This window comes from Pelodiscus sinensis, chromosome 5 (assembly GCF_049634645.1).
Source record: "Pelodiscus sinensis isolate JC-2024 chromosome 5, ASM4963464v1, whole genome shotgun sequence".
Classification (NCBI taxonomy): Eukaryota; Metazoa; Chordata; order Testudines; family Trionychidae; genus Pelodiscus; species Pelodiscus sinensis.
Genome location: NC_134715.1, coordinates 103395722 through 103415715, shown reverse-complemented (window position 1 = coordinate 103415715; position 19994 = coordinate 103395722). Strand labels below are relative to the sequence as shown.

At 46.3% G+C, this 19994-nt stretch overlaps 1 protein-coding gene across 3 annotated transcripts in view; it reads right to left on the bottom strand.

The window, feature by feature from the left end:
- ADGRA3 (adhesion G protein-coupled receptor A3) overlaps positions 1–19994 on the bottom strand; it is a 141716-nt gene that overhangs the window by 89982 nt on the left and 31740 nt on the right. For 2 of the 3 annotated variants that reach the window (XM_014581111.2, XM_075930639.1), the window contains exon 2: positions 11622–11693. In XM_014581111.2, the coding sequence (XP_014436597.1) occupies positions 11622–11693 (72 nt within the window). Of the gene's footprint in view, positions 1–11621; positions 11694–13063; positions 13248–19994 lie in introns of all 3 variants that reach the window. The other variant, XM_075930638.1, reaches the window with a different exon arrangement.

Here is a 19994-nt window from a genome sequence, read left to right as displayed (position 1 = left end):
AATAGAAGGACTAGAGGACACCAAATGAAATGAATGGGTAGCAGGCTTCAAACAGAAAGTTCTTCTTCACAAAGCAAATAGTCAACCTGTAGAACTCCTTGCTGCAGGAGGCTGTGAAGGCTAGAACTAGAACAGAGTTTAAAGCAGGCATGTCCAAAGTCCGGCCCGCGGGCCAATTGCGGCCCGTGTTCTGGTTTAATATGGCCCCACAGGTAATTTGGCAATATCTATCTTTTATGGCCCCCAACAAATCCATATGTATTGAGATGAATGCATTGTAAAATCTCAGTTAATGTCAGTTGATCTAAATCAGTTATAAATATATTTGGACACAACATGTATACTTGGTGTTATGTTCCTGTTCATATATTTTGAACTTAAAAGTTGACAGACAACCTTTATTACCAATAATATGTAATGTACTTTACAATGTTCTTGACGTATATTTCAGCTTCCTGGATTTTTTTTTCCATCTGGCCTTCAGATATGAAAGGCAGAGTGATTTAACACCTGTTTAGATTTGTCATCCATGTGACGAAATGAAAAGTATGCTGTTTGCAATAAACTTTGCATTAAATAGTTAATTTGCATTTAATTTTAATGGTTCAAAGAATGTCAGGCAAAATGGTCGGCCCTCACGCATGTTCACTTCATCAAATCTGGCCCTTTTTGAAAAAAGTTTGGACTCCCCTGGTTTAAAGAGAAATGAGATCAAGTCATGGAGGTTGGGTCCATGGAGTGCTATTAGCCAAGGGGTAGAAATGGTGTCCCTGGCCTCTGTTTGTGGAAGGCTGGAGATGGATGGCACGAGACAAATGGCTTGGTCATTGTCTTCGGTCCATCCCCTCCAGGGTACCTAATGTTGGCTGCTGTCAGCAGACAGGCTACTGGGCTAGATGGACCTTTGGTCTGACCCAGTACAACCATTCTTATATGTTTTTATGTTCTAAGATCAGGGCTCAGGGTCGGGGGTCTCACAGGACCACCCTGATTTTCATGCAAACCTGCTCCTGGGTGGCCAGGCTGGCAGCTATCCTGCCCTAGACAGCCGCATTCCTATGCCTAGTGCACACATCGTGGATGAGGTTCACGATCTCCGCACTAGACCAGGCGGGCGCCCACCTCTTGCAGCCCCGGGCAGGCTCCTGGGAGCCGTCAGTCTGGTCCCAGGAAGAGGCGGAGGGCTGGGTGGCAGCAGGTGGCTGGCTCATGCCGTGCCAGGTGCAGGGTCTGCTGGCTGGGTGCTGGCAAGCTTGCACCTGGCACGGGCACCGTAGCCAGACCGTGCTCCTTTAAGGGCTCCGGGAGGGGGGCAGAAGAGTTTCCCTGGTGGTGCCCAGAGTGGCCACCAGGGAAAGCTGGGGAGGGCTAGCCTCCCACTAGTTCGAATTAAGTGGCCACACAGCCCTTAATTTGAGCTACTTAATTCGAACTAGGCGTTAGTCCTCGTAGAATGAGGTTTACCTAGCTCAAATTAAGCGCTCCGATAGTTCAAATTAAGTTCGAGCTAGCGGTTTGCCTGTGTAGCGCCTATGAAAGTTAATTCGAACTAATGGCTGTTAGTTCAAATTAACTTTGTAGGGTAGACATACCCCAGGTGTCCAGGAGGAAATGATGCTTTGGCATGGGGAGAGTCCAGTATGGAACCTATAAACTGGATCCTTTGGGCAGGAATGAGGGAGGACTTCAATTCGTTGATCAGAAGGCCTAGTTAGTAGAAAAAGCGTTGAGTTAGAAGGGAAGCCAGGGAAGCCTCTGTCTCTGAACACACTACCAAGAGACAATTGTCCAAGTAGGGGAAGATTGCAACATCTTGCTGAGGGCGGCCACAGTAACGGTGAGGACCTTGGAGAAGACATATGGGGTAGTGGAAAGGCCAAAGGGAAGAAATCTGTACTGGTAGTGAGAAGAATCTGCAACAAAGCAGAGAAACCGTCTGTGAGCGAGGTGACTAGCAATGTGAAAATATGTGTCCTGTAAGTTGAGGGACAAGAACCACTGTCTCCTTTCCAGCACAGGTATGATGGTTGCCAGTGTCACCATCTTAAATTTTTGTTTCCTGACTAATTTATTTAAAGCACACAGGTCCAAGATGGGTCTCTATCCGCCCGATAGTTTTTGGGTTAAGAAATATTGGGAGTAAAAGCCCTTTCACCTGAAGCGCTCTAGGACTGGCTTGGACTGGCATCTAGGTGTAGAAGGTGTTGGACCTCCTGAAGTACTGTTGTCTCATGAGAGTGGTCCCTGAGGAGGGACTGGGATGGGGTATGGGAAGAGAATACTTCTGTTTAATGATCTGGAGGACCCATTTGTCAGATGTGATGATATGTTGTCAATTCTATAAAAAGGGGCTCAGACTTTCTGGACCCTTGACTATCTCATTAAATCTGTTTGGCAGGCTACTGGGATTGTTGCAAAGTAGCAGCGGCGTTTCAACGGGGCAGCGCTGCATGAAGCCCAGGATCAGCTAGAGTCCCCAGCAGCCCCTGGGCTCCATGCAGCGCTGCCCCTTTGAAGCACCGTAATGGCGCATCAAAGGGGCAGAACATTAGGAGCCCGGGATCAGCTGGAGTGCTGATCCCCATTAGATCCCTGGTAGGGAAGTTAAAGACTAGTCGACTATCGGATAGTCAGTCAACTAGTCGATTCTTCCCCCTCTTTGCTGCCTCTTTGGAGCCAGTGGATGCCGACCAGAGGAACTCTACCCAGATACGTGAGACCAGGGAGGAACGGAAGTAGGCCACACAGACACAGAGCACCCCCTTGTCCAGCATCCTCCACCTGGCAGCTTTCGCCAGGGCCAGGAAAAGGTTGATGAGGAGGTGTCGCAACTTTGTCGGGACACGGATGGTATGCATGTAAATAAAAAGGTGAAGGGAAAAGTGCAGCCAGAACCTCAATAAGAGCTTCTGGAGGAGCCGGAATAGGAGCTATAACCTGGCGTACTACAAATACGCATGCACCAGGTTTTCCTTCATGCCACAGAAGGGGCAGGTGTCTGGGATGAGGGTGAAACATGCCAGGTACACGCCTGTGCTCACGGCTCCGTGAAGGAGCCACCAACTGATGTCCCTGATGGGCCGCAGGATTAGGTTGGAATAAGCACTGGCCCACATCTCCCATTGTTGCAATGATGGTGTACTTCATAATGAGGGCTGGGGTGATCGTCAGCCTCCCGCAGGCCTTGCGGCAGGCCGCTCCCCAACCCGAAGGCATTGCGGAATTTGCGGGCCTGCCGGTAGGCCGTTATGTCCTGCCTCTTGGTCCCTCTTCCCTCCTGCAAAAGGGCCCTTGTGGCCCCCAGGACGGAATGAAAGTCCCCCCCAGTTCTGAAGGGCCAGCTCCACCTTCCCCTTAGCCCCGCGTGTATCCACAAGAAATTGGTGGAGCTCGGCCTCCAGTGCGGAGGAGACACTGGACGTTTCCTCCATCTAGGCCCCCAAACCGACTTCGCGGGCCACGGAGACGGGCAAACCGGGGTCCGAGCCCCGGCATGGCGCCAAGAGCGACAGCACCACGTTGCCCGTCCCCGACCCCAGCAAGGGAATGAGCAGTGGAGGAAACAAAGCAGCCCCTATGAGACTGGGGACACAAATACCACCCCGAGAACCCGCAGGTAGCGGGAACGAGACGGCTCCCACGGGGGTGGCAATGGTAGCGGGATGTGAGGGCGATTAAGAAGGAGCAGGCATCACAGCGGGGGCAGGAGTGGGGGGGGGGAAGATGGGAGGGCGATAACGGGGAAGCAGATTCCACGGCAGAGGCAGGAGGAGGGGTAGGCTCAGGATCAGGCACTTGGTCGGGAGCGGAAGGGGGAATACTGGTAATGGTTGGGGAAGGGTTGGGAACGGGAAGGGACTCGGGGCTGTCAATAGGTTCGTAGAAGGTGAGATCGGGACCAAGGGTATGAACGAAGGGGAGAAGCGGATCAGGACAAGGGAGGGAATCAGAGCTTTCACCAGAGTCTAAGGGGGATCCCCCAAGTTCGTGCCACCGGGATGCGGTGCTTCCCGAATAGGGACTGGGGGGGGGGCAGAGGCGGGAAGGGGGCCCATGCCGACGCCAGGCTCAGGTGGAGAATCAGGAGCTATGACCACGGTATTGGCTAGGGAGGTGTTCTCTGCTGGTCCCCCAACAGGAAGGAGAGATGACCGCCCCGCTTCACTTGCAGAAGAGGGGGTGCCCTCAAGCTCATGACCCGGCCGCATGGTGCCAGACATCGCCCCTGAGGGCACAGCTGCTTCAGCTCCGGAACTCAAGTCGGCTGGGCCAATAGGTAATACCTGGGGCGCCCCGAGTGTGAGGACGGGGCATAGGATTAGGGTGAGGAGGGGGTGGTGCCTCAATCACTGCCCAGACCGAGGCCCGTTGGCGGAGGGTCGTCCTCCCCCTGGGTGAGTGGGGTCAGGCCCAGGGACTCGATCTCCTCAAAGATGGAGCTAAGTTCCATCCCCTCAGCCCTGGAGCCTTCCCCGTCGGCCGGTGAGGCAACCATTACCTCGGTGGTGATAGCGGGGGGTGCAATTGATACCGAGGCCAGAGCAGCTCCACCCAAGGCTTCCTCCTGGATGGGCTCTGCAGGGGGGACGGCATTGTCCCCCCTCGCTGCCACAGGCTCCTCGGCCGGCGCCTCCTGTTGATGCTTGCCGGGGGAGCTCTCAGCGGCGCTGGCCCACCTCGAGATTTTTGGGAGGGGGGCCCTCTCCCCCTCTTCATCGGAGGGGGGAGACTGAGCCTGCAAACAGCAGGCTCTGCGCTTCCCCCGAACGAGCATCCAGCCCTCTGAAGTGGAAGTGGAGGGCTGGTCAGCAGGGGCAAGGCCAGGGGGCGCAGTTGTTCTTCAGAGGGAATGTTGAGGCAGGGGAGGGAAAGAAGAGGGCAGGGAAACCTCCACCTGGGGGGAGCCCCTTCCCTCACCCGGCAGCAACTGTGCCACCCTCTCCTCCTCGGGCCCACAGAGACTGATGGAATAGAAGTGGGGCCCGCCTGCTCACTTGGGTACGCCGGAGGGAGCGCCTCCGGCCCCTGGGCAGAGCCATTGGTCACAGAAGGTGCAGCCACGGAAACCGGACTACCAGGAGGGCCGGCGGTGTTAGGGCCGGCGCCATCCCAGCTCCTGGAGGCCTCCTCCAACCGGGCCAAGGGACAGTCCTTCTGGACATGCCCCATCGCCCGGCAGAGGAAGCACCGGGCCTCTCCCATTGAATAGTGGACCTGCTAGAGGGTTCCCTGGAAGGGCACCATGAAGAACCCCTCTAGTGCCACCCCGCCATGCGCCGCTGGCAGCAGCTGCAGCTGTACCTGCTGGCGGAAGGACAGGACGTGGCAGAGGGCGGGGTCCCTAAAGACCAATGGGAGAGGGCTGATGGGTGAAATGGGATTTCTCTCAGAGGAGATTCTTCAGCCTCATTTTGTTGTCTTTCCTCACTCTGGCCATGATGTTTTGACAACGTGGGCACTTTTGCGCTATGTGGCTTTTGCCTGAGCATTTAATGCAGGATGTATGCATCAGAAACCAGCATAGAGTCCCTACATGAATCGCATTTCTTGAAGCCAGGAGAGCCTGGCATGTTGAACGAATGTGATGATTCAGAACTTGAAGAAAAATGGAGTAGAGAGGAAAAAAAACAACGGGGAAGCATTTTTTTTTCTTAAATTAAGAATGAGGTAAAACTAACTATAAACTAACAAACTATTAATGACTTGTAAATAACTACATAGTTTTTTTTTATTTTCTGTCAAAGGAAAGCACTGCTGTGACTCTGTTTTCAACTGAGGATGGTAGAAAAGGAACTGAAGGAAGGTCATGCCGTGCGCGCTCCTAACTGATGAAAACAGCATGAGATGGCAACTGTGCATGTGCGGCATGGGAAGGCACTGCTAGGCAAAATCTCCAATCAGTGGCACAAGGACACACCGAGACCTGAGTGGAGCACCCACAGGACACCACTCGAAGGAGAACCTTTTTTTTTTCTGTTTGTTTTAAATCAAGGACTACTGACTCACAGGAAAACCAATCGCGAGTCATACACAAGTGACATGCAAAGCCACAAAACAAAGCCAAAAAAAAATTATTGACATGGCTTCCAACCTTTTACTCCAGCCTTGTGGGGGTAGAAAGACCTGCAGACTTGCTTTGAGGCTAAAGCACAAAAATTGGCTCACCCCGCTGGCAGGGGTAAGACCTGAGGCGCACGTGGGCTGGATCCAACTTAACTAAGGACCAGATCCTGCCCATAGGCTGTAGATTCCCCACCCCTGCAATAAAGCAACACTGTGCCTATACCTCAGCTTTGGTTTTGTCTACTCTCGCTGTCATAAAAGGGGAATCATTTTCAGCTCACAGATCTGCTATTGTGCAAGTGGCTCATCTCCTTGGTTTACCTCCTTTTAATGTAAAAGGCTGTTCTCAAGAGAATTCTGGGAGCTGAAGGGCTGACTATGTGCACAAGTTGAGCTTTAACTCTGCCTTTCCCAGACCAGGGCTTTGTTGTAGATACTGAGGTTACTATATCTGTCTCTTAGGGAAAACTGAAGGCTGACCAGCGTAAATTCTTAAAAAAAAAAAAAAAAAAAAAAAAAGTTGACCTCAACTTTATCCTCTCATGAGTCAACAGCTGTATTTCCTTGAAGTATGCAATAGTCTGTATTCAAGGAACCACTGACAATCCTACTAAGTACTGTCTTACCTCCAGTTTCCCATTCCTGGACAAAATTTCTTTGTTCATACTGACTCTTCCACTTAGGTCAGTAAAACTTATGCTGCTCAGAGGAATGAAAAAATGCACCCCGAATGACAGTTTTTCCAGCATCACTGGCAATATGCACTGTGCTTAGCAGCAGAGCTCTCTCTCATCAGCATCTGGTGGCTACATGAGAAGTCTTACAGCAGAGCAATCACATCGGTACAGCTGTACTACTGTGTGCTCTCTAGTCTATACACAGCTTTAAGGCAGTGGTGAACCGTTTTCCTCAGCACTTCATTTCCACCAGTTTCCCCTAACAACACTTTATTCCACTGTATGATTCAGGAGCTGATGATCACACTAGAAACTATCCCAATGCTATTGACAATAGAAAAACGTCCATTGGAATTCTATCGGTTCTTTGCAGGTCACATTTAAAATGCTTTTTCCTTGATAATGTTGTTCTTTAAGTAGTGCTCAACTGTAAGGGAGTGTTTGTCTCTGAACTTTGATAGCAGTCTGTCCTCACCCTTGAAGACTGAAGCAAAGAATTCATTTAGCTTCTCCACTATGACACACTCATCTTCCAGAGGCCCCACTGGTTGTTTAACTGGCTTCCTGGTTCTGATGTACTTAAGATTTTGCTATTAATTTTTGAGTTTTTGGCTAGCTATTCTTCAAACTCCTTTTTGGCTTTTCTTATTATATTTTTACATTTAATTTGACAAAGTTGATGCTCATTTCTATTTTCCCCACTAGGATTTGCCTTCCACTTTTTAAAAGAGGTCTTTTTATCTGTCACTACTTCTTTTACTTGGTTAAGCCAAGCCACAGTGGCACTTTTTCGGTTTTCTTACTGTTTGTTTTTTTTATTTGGGCTGTGTTTTTTTAATTTGGGGTATACATTTAAGTTGGGCCTCTATTATGGTGTCTTTGAAAAGTTTCCATGCAACTTGCAGAGATGTTACTTTTGTCAGTATACCTTTTAATTCTGTTTAACTAACCTCATTTTTGTGTACTTCCCCTTTTGGAAATTAAATGCCACAGTGTTGGGCTGCTGAGATGTTTTTCCCAACACAAGGATGTTAAATTTTATTACGTTATGGTCACTATTTCCAAGCAGCCCAGCAGGTCCAACCTCTTGGACCAGATCCTGTGAGCCACTTAGGACTAAATCAAGACTAACATCTCCCCTTATGGGTCTAGAACTACCTGCTCCAAGAAACAGTCATTTAAGTTATCAAGAAATTTTATCTCTGCATCCCATCCTGAGGTGGCGTGTACCCAGTCAATATGGGGATAGCTGAAATCCCTCACAATTATTGAGTTTTTTATTTTGATAGCCTCTCTAATCTCCCTTAGCATTTCATTGTCACTATCACTGTTCTGATCAGGTGGTAGATAATATATCCCTACTGTTATATTCTTATTATTGGATCATGGAATTACTATACATAGAGATTCTATGGAATATTTTGGCTCATTTAAGATTTTTACTTCATTTCATTCTACATTTTCTTTCACGTATAGTGCCACTCCCCAACCAACATGACCTATTCTGTCTTTACGATATATTTTGTACCCTGGTATGATTGATAGTTCTCATTCCACCACGTTTCCCCAATTCTTATTATATCAATATCTTTCTTTAAAACAAGGCACTCTCGTTAACCCATCTTATTATTTAGACTTCAAGTGTTTATGCATAAGCACTTTAAAAATTTGTCACTATTTATCTGTCTGCCATTTCCTGATGTGTTAAACTCTTTTTTTATTTGATTGTGTCTCATCTGATCTGACCCATACTTCCATCCTGTCCTTCAGACTAGAACATAGAGCATCTCTATTAATAGACCCTCCCCTAACAGATGTCCTTTTCCAATCTGTATGCTCCCTTGCACCCGTTGGCTTTTCCCCAGCCCTTAGTTTAAAAACTGATTTACAAACTTTCCAATGTTAAATGACAGCAGTCTGGTTCCATTTTGGTTTAGGTGCAGTCCATCCTTCCTGTACAGGCTCTCCCTATCCCAAAAGTTTCCCCAGTTCCTAATGAATCTCAACAGGGTTCTGTTGTATTTATAATATCCAAAATACCAAATGAATCAAGTGCTCTCCCAGATGTACTGCATTCTCCCTGACAAAGGTCTAAAACTCAAGAGTAAAATAATCTGAGGGAAAGTCTACACTGCACATTCTTAAACAATGAGCAGACTTATAGGATAAAATGCTTACATCATAAGCAGCCATTGGTCTGTATATATCAGAACTTCCAACTTAGCTAATGCCACTGGAACTGAAAGAGTTAGCATGACTGAAATAGCGACGAGGAGTCCTGTGGCACCTTATAGACTAACTGAAGTGTAGGAGCATAAGCTTTCGTGGGCAAAGAACTAACACGGCTACCCCTCTGATACATGACAAATATTTTTTTTCCCTCTTGAAAGATTTCTCTAGCTTACACCAGGCTTTAGGCCATTCAATAGATCAGTATACTTCATTGCAGGGCACACAAGCCAGTGGCAGCTTCCTTCAACTCTAAACACAGTTCCGGTTGCCTCTAAGCAGTGCTGATGCCTATAAATATCTGCACAGCAGCTCTAAAGGGCCACACAGCAGGGACCTGGAGAAGAGAAGAGCTGGCTCTGCCAATGCCTGGGTCCCCTAGGACAGAGGCTGCTCTGGATACCCACCAAGAATAGAGGCTTCTCCGAACAAGAGCAACCCCTGGCCACAGTGGACCCCCTGTGGGGCTGGAACAGCCACCTGTCCACAGTAAGTGGGGAACTGTTCCAGTCCCCACCGGTTACCCATTAACTAGAATCGGTAAGCATTACCAGTAAGCATTACCAATTAGCCGGTTAATCTTTCATATCCCTACTATGCAGTCATTTTCTATGAAGTGCCTTGCATGCATATAGTACAGGGGTAGTCAACCCACAGCTCTTTGCTTAAAGAAAATGCGGCTCTTGCTAGTTCTGAACCGCACGCCCAGACTACTCATGGCCAGCTGCTCTGCGCACGTGCCTCAGCACCTAAAGGTGCTGCGTGACAGTGGCAGCTGCAGGGACCCAGGCATTGGGTCAGAGCACAGGGGAACGGAAAGGAGAGCTGGGAGTGCCTGGCTCTGGGGAAGGGGTATTGGGTTAGAGTAGGGGGCTGGGAGTGCCAGGCTCTGGGAGAGGGGAAGGAGATTAGGTTAGAGTGGGGGGGCGCTGGGCATGTCTGGCTCTGGGGGTGAAGAGAGCATTGGGTTAGAGCGGGAGCCTGGTGGTATTGGGTTAAAGCATGGGGACTGAAGCACCTTCAACTCAAAGTCTTCACAGATGCAGAACAAGGCAGCCAACACAGATGTCATATTTAAATTCCAGGCCAAAAGAAAAAAATCAGCACGTACCTGGTTTACACTGCATTTCTTTAAAGAAAAATCAAAGGCTATTGTTGGCCAGACTAAAGCAATTATTCTGAGATATGAGTCTCTCTCTCATTGTTTTTGAACCTTTCATATTGCAGTCTGGGACAGACCTGAATTTTTATAACTATAAAAAAATCATAAACTTCATGAGGAAACCATACCAGAGATCAACAAGTTAGAGTAAATCAGGCACTTCAAATTGTGCTAATTTATTTCTCAGTTCAGTTTAATTTGAAAAAACTTACGGGACAGAAAAGGGCAGTAGTGTTAAATTTAAAATACATGGTGGGAATTTTTTTTTTTTTTTTTTTTAGTGTGAGACTATTACTGTATTTTTAAAGGGTTTTTTTTTTTTAATTTGATGTTGTTCCTTGTCAAGTTCTCTGAATATCTATGAACTGGTCGTGAAGTTTTTAAGTGCTAGAGACTTTTTTTTTAAATTGTTTTTTGCCCTGTAATGTTATTTTTATCACTACATTTTGTGCACTATATCTATCTATAGATATATAAAAATAGATAGATAATACGTGGCTCTTTGCACTCTATCCACAGCTATTTCGGCTCTTTGTCTCTAACTGGTTGGCCATCCCTGCTATTGTACTATAGACATTTTTGGCACGCATTGTTCCCCATTCTCCAACTAAGTCTAAAAAAATAGCTTTTGCATAACTCCCTCTGTAGTAACGGATACTGTTGTTTAACCTTCATAGAGAAAGGTTACAAAGAACACTGATCACTCAGTTATCAAATAATTCGTATGCTAAAGCAGACAGGCTACATGCTTCCCACTAATGAAGATTCTATTTAAAGTACAGATATGAAATGCTTATGGGATAGTCGAGTCAACTAGTCGCTCCCCCCGCCCACTTGCTGTCTCTATCAGAAAGAGGCAGCAAGGGAAGAAGGGGGAGCAGCGGGGGAAGAATGCTTCAAAGCAGCAGCACCACGTGGAGCCTGGGACAGCTGGGGACTCCCCCACTGATCCTGGGCTCCATGCAGTGCTGCTACTTTCAAATGACGTGTAGAGCCTGATGCTGGGCTCCCCGCAGTGTTTCAAAGTGGCAGCGCTGCACAGAGCCTGAAGTCAGCGAGGGAGTTCCCGGCTGTTCCCAGGCTCCATGGGGCACTGCCACTTTGAAATGCTGCAAAAAGCCTAACGCCAACTCCCCTTGGTGTTTCAAAGTGGTAGTGCCACACGGAATCTGGGATCAGCAGGGGAGTCCTTAGCTGATCCCAGGATCCACGCAGTGCTGACACTTTGAAATGCCGCAAGGAGCCTGACACTGGGTTCCCCACAGCGTTTTCGTCTTTGAAGTGTAGCAACACTTAGGCTGTTGCTACCCTTCAAAGGTGGAGGCGCCCTGATGACTAATCAAATAGTCGATACAAATTGCATCAAGTATCTGATTAGTCAATTACTCAAAATTTAACATCCCTAATTTAAAGGAGATAAATGTACAAAACAATCTATGTGACACTTAAAATATACAAACAAAATTTAGCGGTAAATTGTAAGTACTCACAATCTTTCAAGAAGACTTAATCCAGAAAAGGAACCATTCTTCAACTCCAAAATTTTATTGTTACTCAGAATCCTGCACATAGAATCAAAAACAAAAGATGTCAGAAGAACAACCATAACAATATCTGATGAATTTTATTTTTTCTAAGTTCTACGACTGTCCTTTTATCAAGACACAGAAAGAAAAACTTACCGTGTATTGCAGTTAATCATTATAATATTACTCATAAGCACCAAGAAGCAAGGGGGTCCCCCTCTGCCAGGTGCCATGAACTAAAGTGCTTATAAGTTGAGAAGAGTGAAAACATGAAGTGTTGGGGAAGAACACTTTCAAACACAGACCTTTTGATAGTAGTTTAGACAATTAATTTATAAAGCATGTCTTTCTGTGAATTGTGTATCATTATGAAATAGGGAAGCATTTACTCAACAAACAGATGATTAATAGTAATATATTTAAGTATCTGTGATCCCTGAGTAGACTAAATTGTTTCTTACGAATGGATACGGTTGTTACAGGTTGTCAAGGTATTGCTACGGGAGAGAGATAAGGTCATCTGAGTATTGCTAAGATAAAACTCCAATCCTAAGGCACACCCACAAAATGGTGTCAGAATTATATAGGAAACTTTACTAGTTATTTCCATTTTAAACGGATGTAGGTAGTGAAATATGTTCCTTGGGCTAGTGTTTCATAACCTTGATAGCTAACTACAATTTTCACATATTAATAGGAGCTTATGCATATGCACATAATCCAAACATATCTGACAGAAATAAGGAAGAAAAAAAAACTTTATCCCATCATTGCCGTCTGTTATTCATACACCAAAATAGAGATCTGCTAGATTATATGCTAGATGGTTACATTTATACTCCATCTCCCCTCTCATGTGATAGGATAAACATATCAACATTTGTTCAATATCTGAAGTTGAACAAGTGTTTCATTACACTAGGGAGACAGATTTAAATTTCCCATAAAGCATTCCCTGCAATTCAAGAATCTCTTATATGGGTGAAAACATATCTTGCTTATCAGTGTGAAAGTCAAATAATAGGTTTAGCTATACAACTGCAAGTACTGTACTACGAAATCATTTTTTCTTACTGTAATTCTACCATAAAATTGTTTTCCCATTTAAATGCTTTTTCAAAACAGTTCTTGAGTATTTGTAATTAGAACCATGATTACGTATGTATGTATATTTTCTTCTCCTAGTTTAATTTTGAAATTTTCTCTTAACTTTTAAAATAAATATTGTAGTAGGTAACATTATTTCTAGAAACTATGACAAAGCAAGCTTAAATAATGTTGGTAAATAAACATTCCCGCTAGGCCAAACTGAAAATCTCAGAGACAAAATCCACTCAACAAGAGCAAGTAGATGAGTCTCATCTGACCCTTTAAAACAATCTAAGTTTTAGTTAAATAATTTATACCTCTTGTAGTTGCAAAGTGACTTTCCAAAGGTGAACAGAATGTAAAATAATGCAGGTCTGTCTTTCAAAGTCTGGAGAGTTTCAACCATGCTTCTCAGAACTATTCCAACTGAAGCACAGTAAAAACTGACCAGTCTTGTTGAGTTTCACTGCTGTTCTTCAGAACAGTGTGTCTGTAGCAAAACTGAAAAAAAAAAAAACAGGTCAGTTTCACTTTGATGCTGGTTGGGAAAGCTCTGAATGACAGTGGAGGCAATATCTGAACCTATTCACTGGGAAGAGGAACCAAAAATGCAGGGTAGGAGAGGAGTAAATTAGCAGATAACTTAGGGTACGTCTAGACTACATGCCTCTGTTGCCAGAGGCATGTAGATTAGGCTACCAGGCATAGGAAAATGAAGCGGTGATTTAAATAATCGCCGCTTCATTTAAATTTACATGGCTGCCGCACTGAGCCTATCAGCTGTTTGTCGGCTCAGCGCGGTAGTCTGGACGCGCAGGTGTCGACATCAAAGGCATTTGTCGACCACCCAGGTATGCCTCCTGGGATGAGGTTTACCTGGGTGGTCAACAAATGCCTTCGATGTCGACCACCACGCGTCCAGACTACCTGAGCCAAGAATGGCTTTGTAACTAGTGTTTACTGCTCTGCATGAAGCAGTATTAGGTTTATTGGAGGTTCTACTGTACATACTGGGAGCCCATCATTACATCAGTAAAAGTTGTGTCCCAGTGTTTCATCTTGCCTATCCAAAAATATTGGGAACAAGTACTTTAATTCTGTCTTGAATGTGTACAAATCAGAACAACAAATGGTGGAGGGGAGGGGAAGAGGCAGAATTCATCAACTTTAATTAAACGAGTTAGTAGGCAAGACACCAGGTAGACAAACACCAACAATAAAAGTCAAACTAAACACCCAAAGTATACAATCTGGAAAATATTCAAGTCAAGATTGGCAAGAAAGAACATTATCATTTGTCTCAGTGGTGAAGAAGCCATTTGTACAGGATTTGTAATTTTCAGATCAGCTTAAAACTTAGTGAATCAATCTGTATCTCTTCCAGAATGAGAAGGCACTCAACATGGAGCAGAAGAGACCATGAAAACTACTTTGGAACGTTTAATTCAAAGTATAAAAATTACAAATCTTTTTGTTTCCTAACATTACTTATGAAATAAGAGCTCAAATGTAGAAGCATGCATAGCAGTTAGAGGTTAACTTTCCCTCTGGAGTGTGATGAATGAATTACAATCAATCTGGTTTAGTATTTTCTCTGCAGAAGCTGTTAGTTGCTCAACTATAAAGGTTTCAGTATGTTTAAAAATGGAAGGCATTTCATCACACTTAAAAATATAATTTTAAAAAATGCAGTTTACAACTTGTTATTAATATATTCAGCATATCCATTATTTAAAGAATTTAGAGATGTGGCATAAGATGATAGAATACAATAAAAACTTCAGCTAAAAGTAGACAGATATATTTGCTTTTAGAATTCGTAACTATCAACGCACAATGAAATGTACATGGACATTTATTTGTGTTCAATAATTCTGCTAAATTATTAAACACAAATAGATGTCCATGTACACTCAATTGTGCGTTGATAAACTTAAAACCATAATGCTTTTATAAGTAAAGTAATATTTAAAATATGCTAAATAAAAAAATATGCTTTTAGAAATATTGATAGAAGGGTATTAGCTCTCTCTAACCACCATACCTCATTTTTTCCTCCTTTAAACACAGTTCTATTCTAAAATGTGACTCCATAAAAATCAATATTTTGTATTCCATATGGATATCCTGCATTTCCATAACACATCTGCTCACCTTACAAACGGGAGAGCTTAAATGCCAGTCATGCAAAATCAAATATGCCTTTTTTCCTTTGGTGTGTCTCCTCACTAATAATTAAGTACAGGCACTCCCCAAGTTATAACTATCCGACTTACAAACATCTGCACATACAAACAAAAGTCATCTGTAGCCTCAGGCAGGGATGTCCTTAGGATTTATGGGGCCCTACCCAGTACTATGAAACTGTAGCTGGGGCTCCTATGCCCAACGCAGCAACAGGGGAGGGGATGGTGAGTTTTTAGAGACATAATTTTATAAAAAACGGTTACTTACCTCGTAACTGTTGTTCGAGAGGTGTTGCTCATGGTTATTTGAATTAGATGTGCACGTGCTGCGTGCACAGATTCAGAAGACTTTTTTCCCCAGTGGTATCCATCAGGCCAGCAGGGAGCCCCCTAAAGTGGCACCAACATATTAGTGCATAAATATCCCTGCTGGCGCTCCCCTCCCTCAGTTCCTTCTTGCCGGAGTACTCCAACAAAGGGGAGGTGGGCAGGATTTTGAATGGACATGAGCAACACATCTCAAAGAACAACAGTTATGAGGTAAGTAACCATTTTTTTCTTCTCGAGTGCCTGCTCATGTGCATTCAAATTAGGTGACTCCCTAGCAAAACAAAGGAGGCAGGACTGGAGGCCAGAACAGCTTATGTGGACTGTAACACTGCCGTGCCAAGAGCAGCATCCTCGCTAGCCTGTTGAGTGATCACATAGTGAGTTGCGAATGTGTTCACCGAAGACCACATGGCTGCCCTGGAGATGTCCAGTATGGGAACCTGCACCAGGAAGGCTACCGATGATGCACGCACTCGAGTGGAGTGGGTCGTGATGCGAGGTGGTACCTTACCAGCAAGATCATAACACTCTCTAATACACTAAGTGATCCATGACAATAAACACTGGGCTGATACTGGGAGGCCCCTCATTCTTTCAATTATTGAAATAAAGAGCTGTGGTGATTTCCAAAACCCTCTCATCTTGTCTATGTAAAATGCCAGCGCGCACTTAGCGTCTAGTGAGTGCAGAGCGTGTTCCCTAGGTGTCGCATGGGGCTTTGGAAAAAACACCAGTAAGTAAATGTCCTGTGATATGTGAAACTTAAGAGACCACCTTGGGGAGGAAGACAGGGTGGATTCACAGCCCAACTCTGTCTGCAAAAACAGACAGTATTTCGGGGGGGGGGGGGGGGGGGGGGGGGGGTCAACCGTTACCGCTCTCAATTTGGAAACCCTCCTAGTTGATGTGATTGTCACTATAAAGGCCACCTTATATAACAGGTGTTTAAGGAAACATGTAGCCAGAGGCTCAAAAGGAGAGCTCATGAGTCTAGTGCGCACCAGATTGAAGTCCCACAGCAGCACAGGTTGTCCTACATGAGAGAACAACCTGTCCACCTCCTTGAGGAGCCTCTTGACCACTGGATCCAAATATACCGACCTGCCACCTTCCCCCAGGAGAAAGAGGAGGCATCTATAGCAGCCTAAGGGAGGATGTAAAGAGGTCCGTCTGTATCAAGTGCAAGAGATAGTCAAGGACAACTGGGACGGATGCTTGCAAGGGATGAAATCCCCTCTACAAAGTCCATTCAGAAAACCGTTTCCACTTGGCAGAGTATGCCAACCTAGTGGAGGCCTTCCTGCTTTCCCACAGAACCCTCCTCACACCTTCCAAGCACGCCTGCTCCACCTCCGTCACCCACGAATATACCATGACACCCGGTGGAGAGACAGAAGGTTTGGGTGGCACAGGTCCTGGGCGATTATATCTGATACCGTCGGCAGGACTACGGGTCCCCATTGTGTCAGGTCAAGGAGGATTGGAAACCAGTACTGGCGAGGCCATTCTGGTGCTATCAGAATGACCATCGCCTTGAATCTCTTTACCCTGATGAGAACTTCATGTACCAGGGGGAAAGGAGGGAATAAGCAGAGAAGGATTGGGGGCAAAAGATCAGTAATGCATCTCCCCTGGATCTTGGTCCTTGCCCCAGATAAAAACAGTAGTCCCAACACTTCCTGTTCCTGTCAGAGGCAAAGAGGTCCATCTGGGGCAACCCCAGCTCTGGAAGATCTCTCCCAGCACCTGGCCTATGAAAGATCTCTCGTGTGTCACAAAGGAGCAGCTGAGTATATCCGCCAGGACATTCCTGTTCCCTGGCAGGTAGGCAGCTGTCATCTGGATGCTGTGAGCAATACAGAATTCCCAAAGAAATAGGACTTCCCAGCACAGGGGAAAAGAGCAAGCTCCACCCTGTTTGTTGATACAGAACATTGCTACCATGTTGTCTGTCAGGACTGAGACCACCTGGTGCCTTAGGTTGGACAAACACCCAGCAGGCCAGGCTGACTACCCTGAACTCTCTAACACTTGTGACACGCCCGCTCCTTGGGGGTCACAAACTTCACGTCCAGTGGTTGGACAAATGCGCTTCCCATCCTGTATCTGATGCGTCGGTGACAAGCTGCGCCATTGGACTCTGGTTCACGAAAAGGACTCCCACACATACTACGTCCTCCCATAGCCACCACTCGAGGGACTAGATGACCTCTTGGGGGACCGTGAGAATCGTGTCCCACAGAGCATGGACCTGACTGTGTGTTCGGGCTAACCAGGCTTGGAGAGGTCTGAGCCTCAGCTGGGAGTGCCGGACCACATAAGTACAAGATGCCATGTAACCAACTTCATACATTTCCTTACCATCAGGAACAGCAAGGTCATGAGGCCTCGTATGATGAGACCCATAGCCATGAGCCTGGCCTTGGGAAGCGAGGCAATAACTGTATTCACGTCCAAGCAGTCCCCCACAAATTATATCACCTGAGTGGTAGATTTCTCCTTGTTTATGAGGAGGATAAGCTTGAGAAACAGGCATTCAATGAGGTCTATGTGATGCAACACCTGTGCCCTCGAGCAGTCCTTGATGAGCCAATCTTCCAAATCGGGAAATACCTGGACTCTGTGCTGCCTCAGGAAAGCAGCTACAGCGGTCATACACTTTGTGAAAACTCTTGGTCCTGTGGACAGCCCAAATGAAAGGACTGAAAACTGGAAGTGTTCCTGCCCCACCATAAACTTGAGAAACCTCCTGTGGGTGGGCATTACAGAAATGTAAAAACACGTGTCTTTCAAATCTAAGGCAGCGTACCAGTACCCTTTTTCCAGGGAAGGAATAATGGAGGCCAGTGTGACCATCCTGAATTTTGCCTTTATTAAGGGGTCTCAGCACCTTCATAGGTCCAAAATAGGTCTGAGGCCTCCCTTTGATTTGGGGAAAAGGAAGTAACGGGAATAGAAATCCTTCCCATTGAAATCTTGAGGAATTCTTTCCAACGCTCCCTGTTGTAGGAGTGAAAACAACTCTTGACTCAAGAGATGCTCATGAGAGGGATCCTTGAAGAGGGATGGGGACAGAAGTGGAAGGGAGGCAAGGAATGGAAGGGGCTAGAAAACCCCACTACCACCAGGCTCAGAACCCAAAGGTTGGTTGTAATCTGGGTCCAGGCCTGGTAAAAATGGGAGAGCCTGTCCCCAAAGAGCAGGACCAAAACAGGAACTGGTACTCTGTCCTTGTGCATATCTCCACACGAGGACTTAAGTCTGTTGAGGAGAGGGCGGCCCGCTTCCCCTCTCCCAGTCCAAGCTGGACCTGCGCCTATTTCGCCCACTGGCATTATTGTTGCCATTATTTCTAGTCTTGCACATTGCTTGGTCTGACATAGCCCTGGTAGGAGGGCTTCACTTGCGGCCTAGGGTTATAGGTTCTCCTCTGCAGAGCCAGAGTAAGAATACCTAGGGACCTAAGAGTGGCCCCTAGAGTCCTTCACACTATGTAGTCTGGCGTCTGTCTGTTGTGAAAACAGACCTGCCCCTTCAAATGGCAAGTTGTGCATTGAATACCACTTCGGGGGGGGGGGGGGGGGGGTAATACCTGAGACCTGCAACCGGGCCCCTTTGCGCATCACTATGCCGGTGACCATTGTATTTGCAGCTAAGTCCACCACATCTAGTGTGGACTGCAACACTATAAAGGAAATAATTCTACCCTCCTCTGTCAGTGCAGAAAACTCCTGGTGGAGTCTTGAGGCAGGTGTTCCCCAAACTTATCCAGTGGTGACCAAGTATTGTACACATACCCGCTTATCATTGTCTGCGGTTAGCAATGTGCAGCTGTAAGCCCCTCCATAGCATATGCCTTTCTGCCCAGAAAGTCCAGTTTTTCCAGGTCCCTACTCTTTGAGGTAGGCCCCGGTTGACCATGCCTTTCCTTATGACCGGCCACCTGCACTACAAGAGAGCCTGCCAGACCTATTAGCAGAACATTGAACCTGTGAAATAGCCATTCAGGTGGTAAGGAAGCCATTTAACAGGCACGTGCCAAACCCAGGAATATATTGTCAGTTTCTGAATTTACCCGTGTAAGTCTGCAGGACATTAATCAAATATTTGTAAAGCAAAGGCTTTTTTCCCCACTTTTAACTTAACTAGATCCTCTCCAGACACAGCAAAGCCTCAGAACAGGGATAGGAAGAGTGGGTGGACATTAAGACCCAGTGGTGCCCTAAATTTCTGGATGCCCTATGCAGCTGTGTATTCTGCGTATGGGTAAGCATGGCTCTGGCCAAGGGGGAGCAGGCAAGAGGCACAGGTGGAGGCGAGCAGTGGAAGTGCTGTTTGGAGGACTGCAGAGGAGCAGGGGGCATTCACACACCAGCAGTTCAAGATAAGCAGCATTTTGAAGGGGAACCACCACTTCTCTTCAGAGACTGGCTGCACGGCCACCTTCTGCTCCTCCAACCCACGCTTGCACCACGTGATGCCTCCTGGTGAGTGGGAGCTGGGTGCAGCATGTGGGAGGCAAGAGGGCTGGCCAGGGATGGGGCTGGCTGCAAAGCCAGCACAGAGCCCATGGGGAGGGGTGGCAGCTGGTAGATACCCAGAAGCTCCCTTCAGAATCTCAACTTTTCTCCTCATCCTTTTCTAATTAAACTTGAGAAAGTACCAGCATTCAAGGTTAATTTTTTTTTTTTTTAAAAACCCACTATTTCTACTCTTTTTCATTGCAAATATA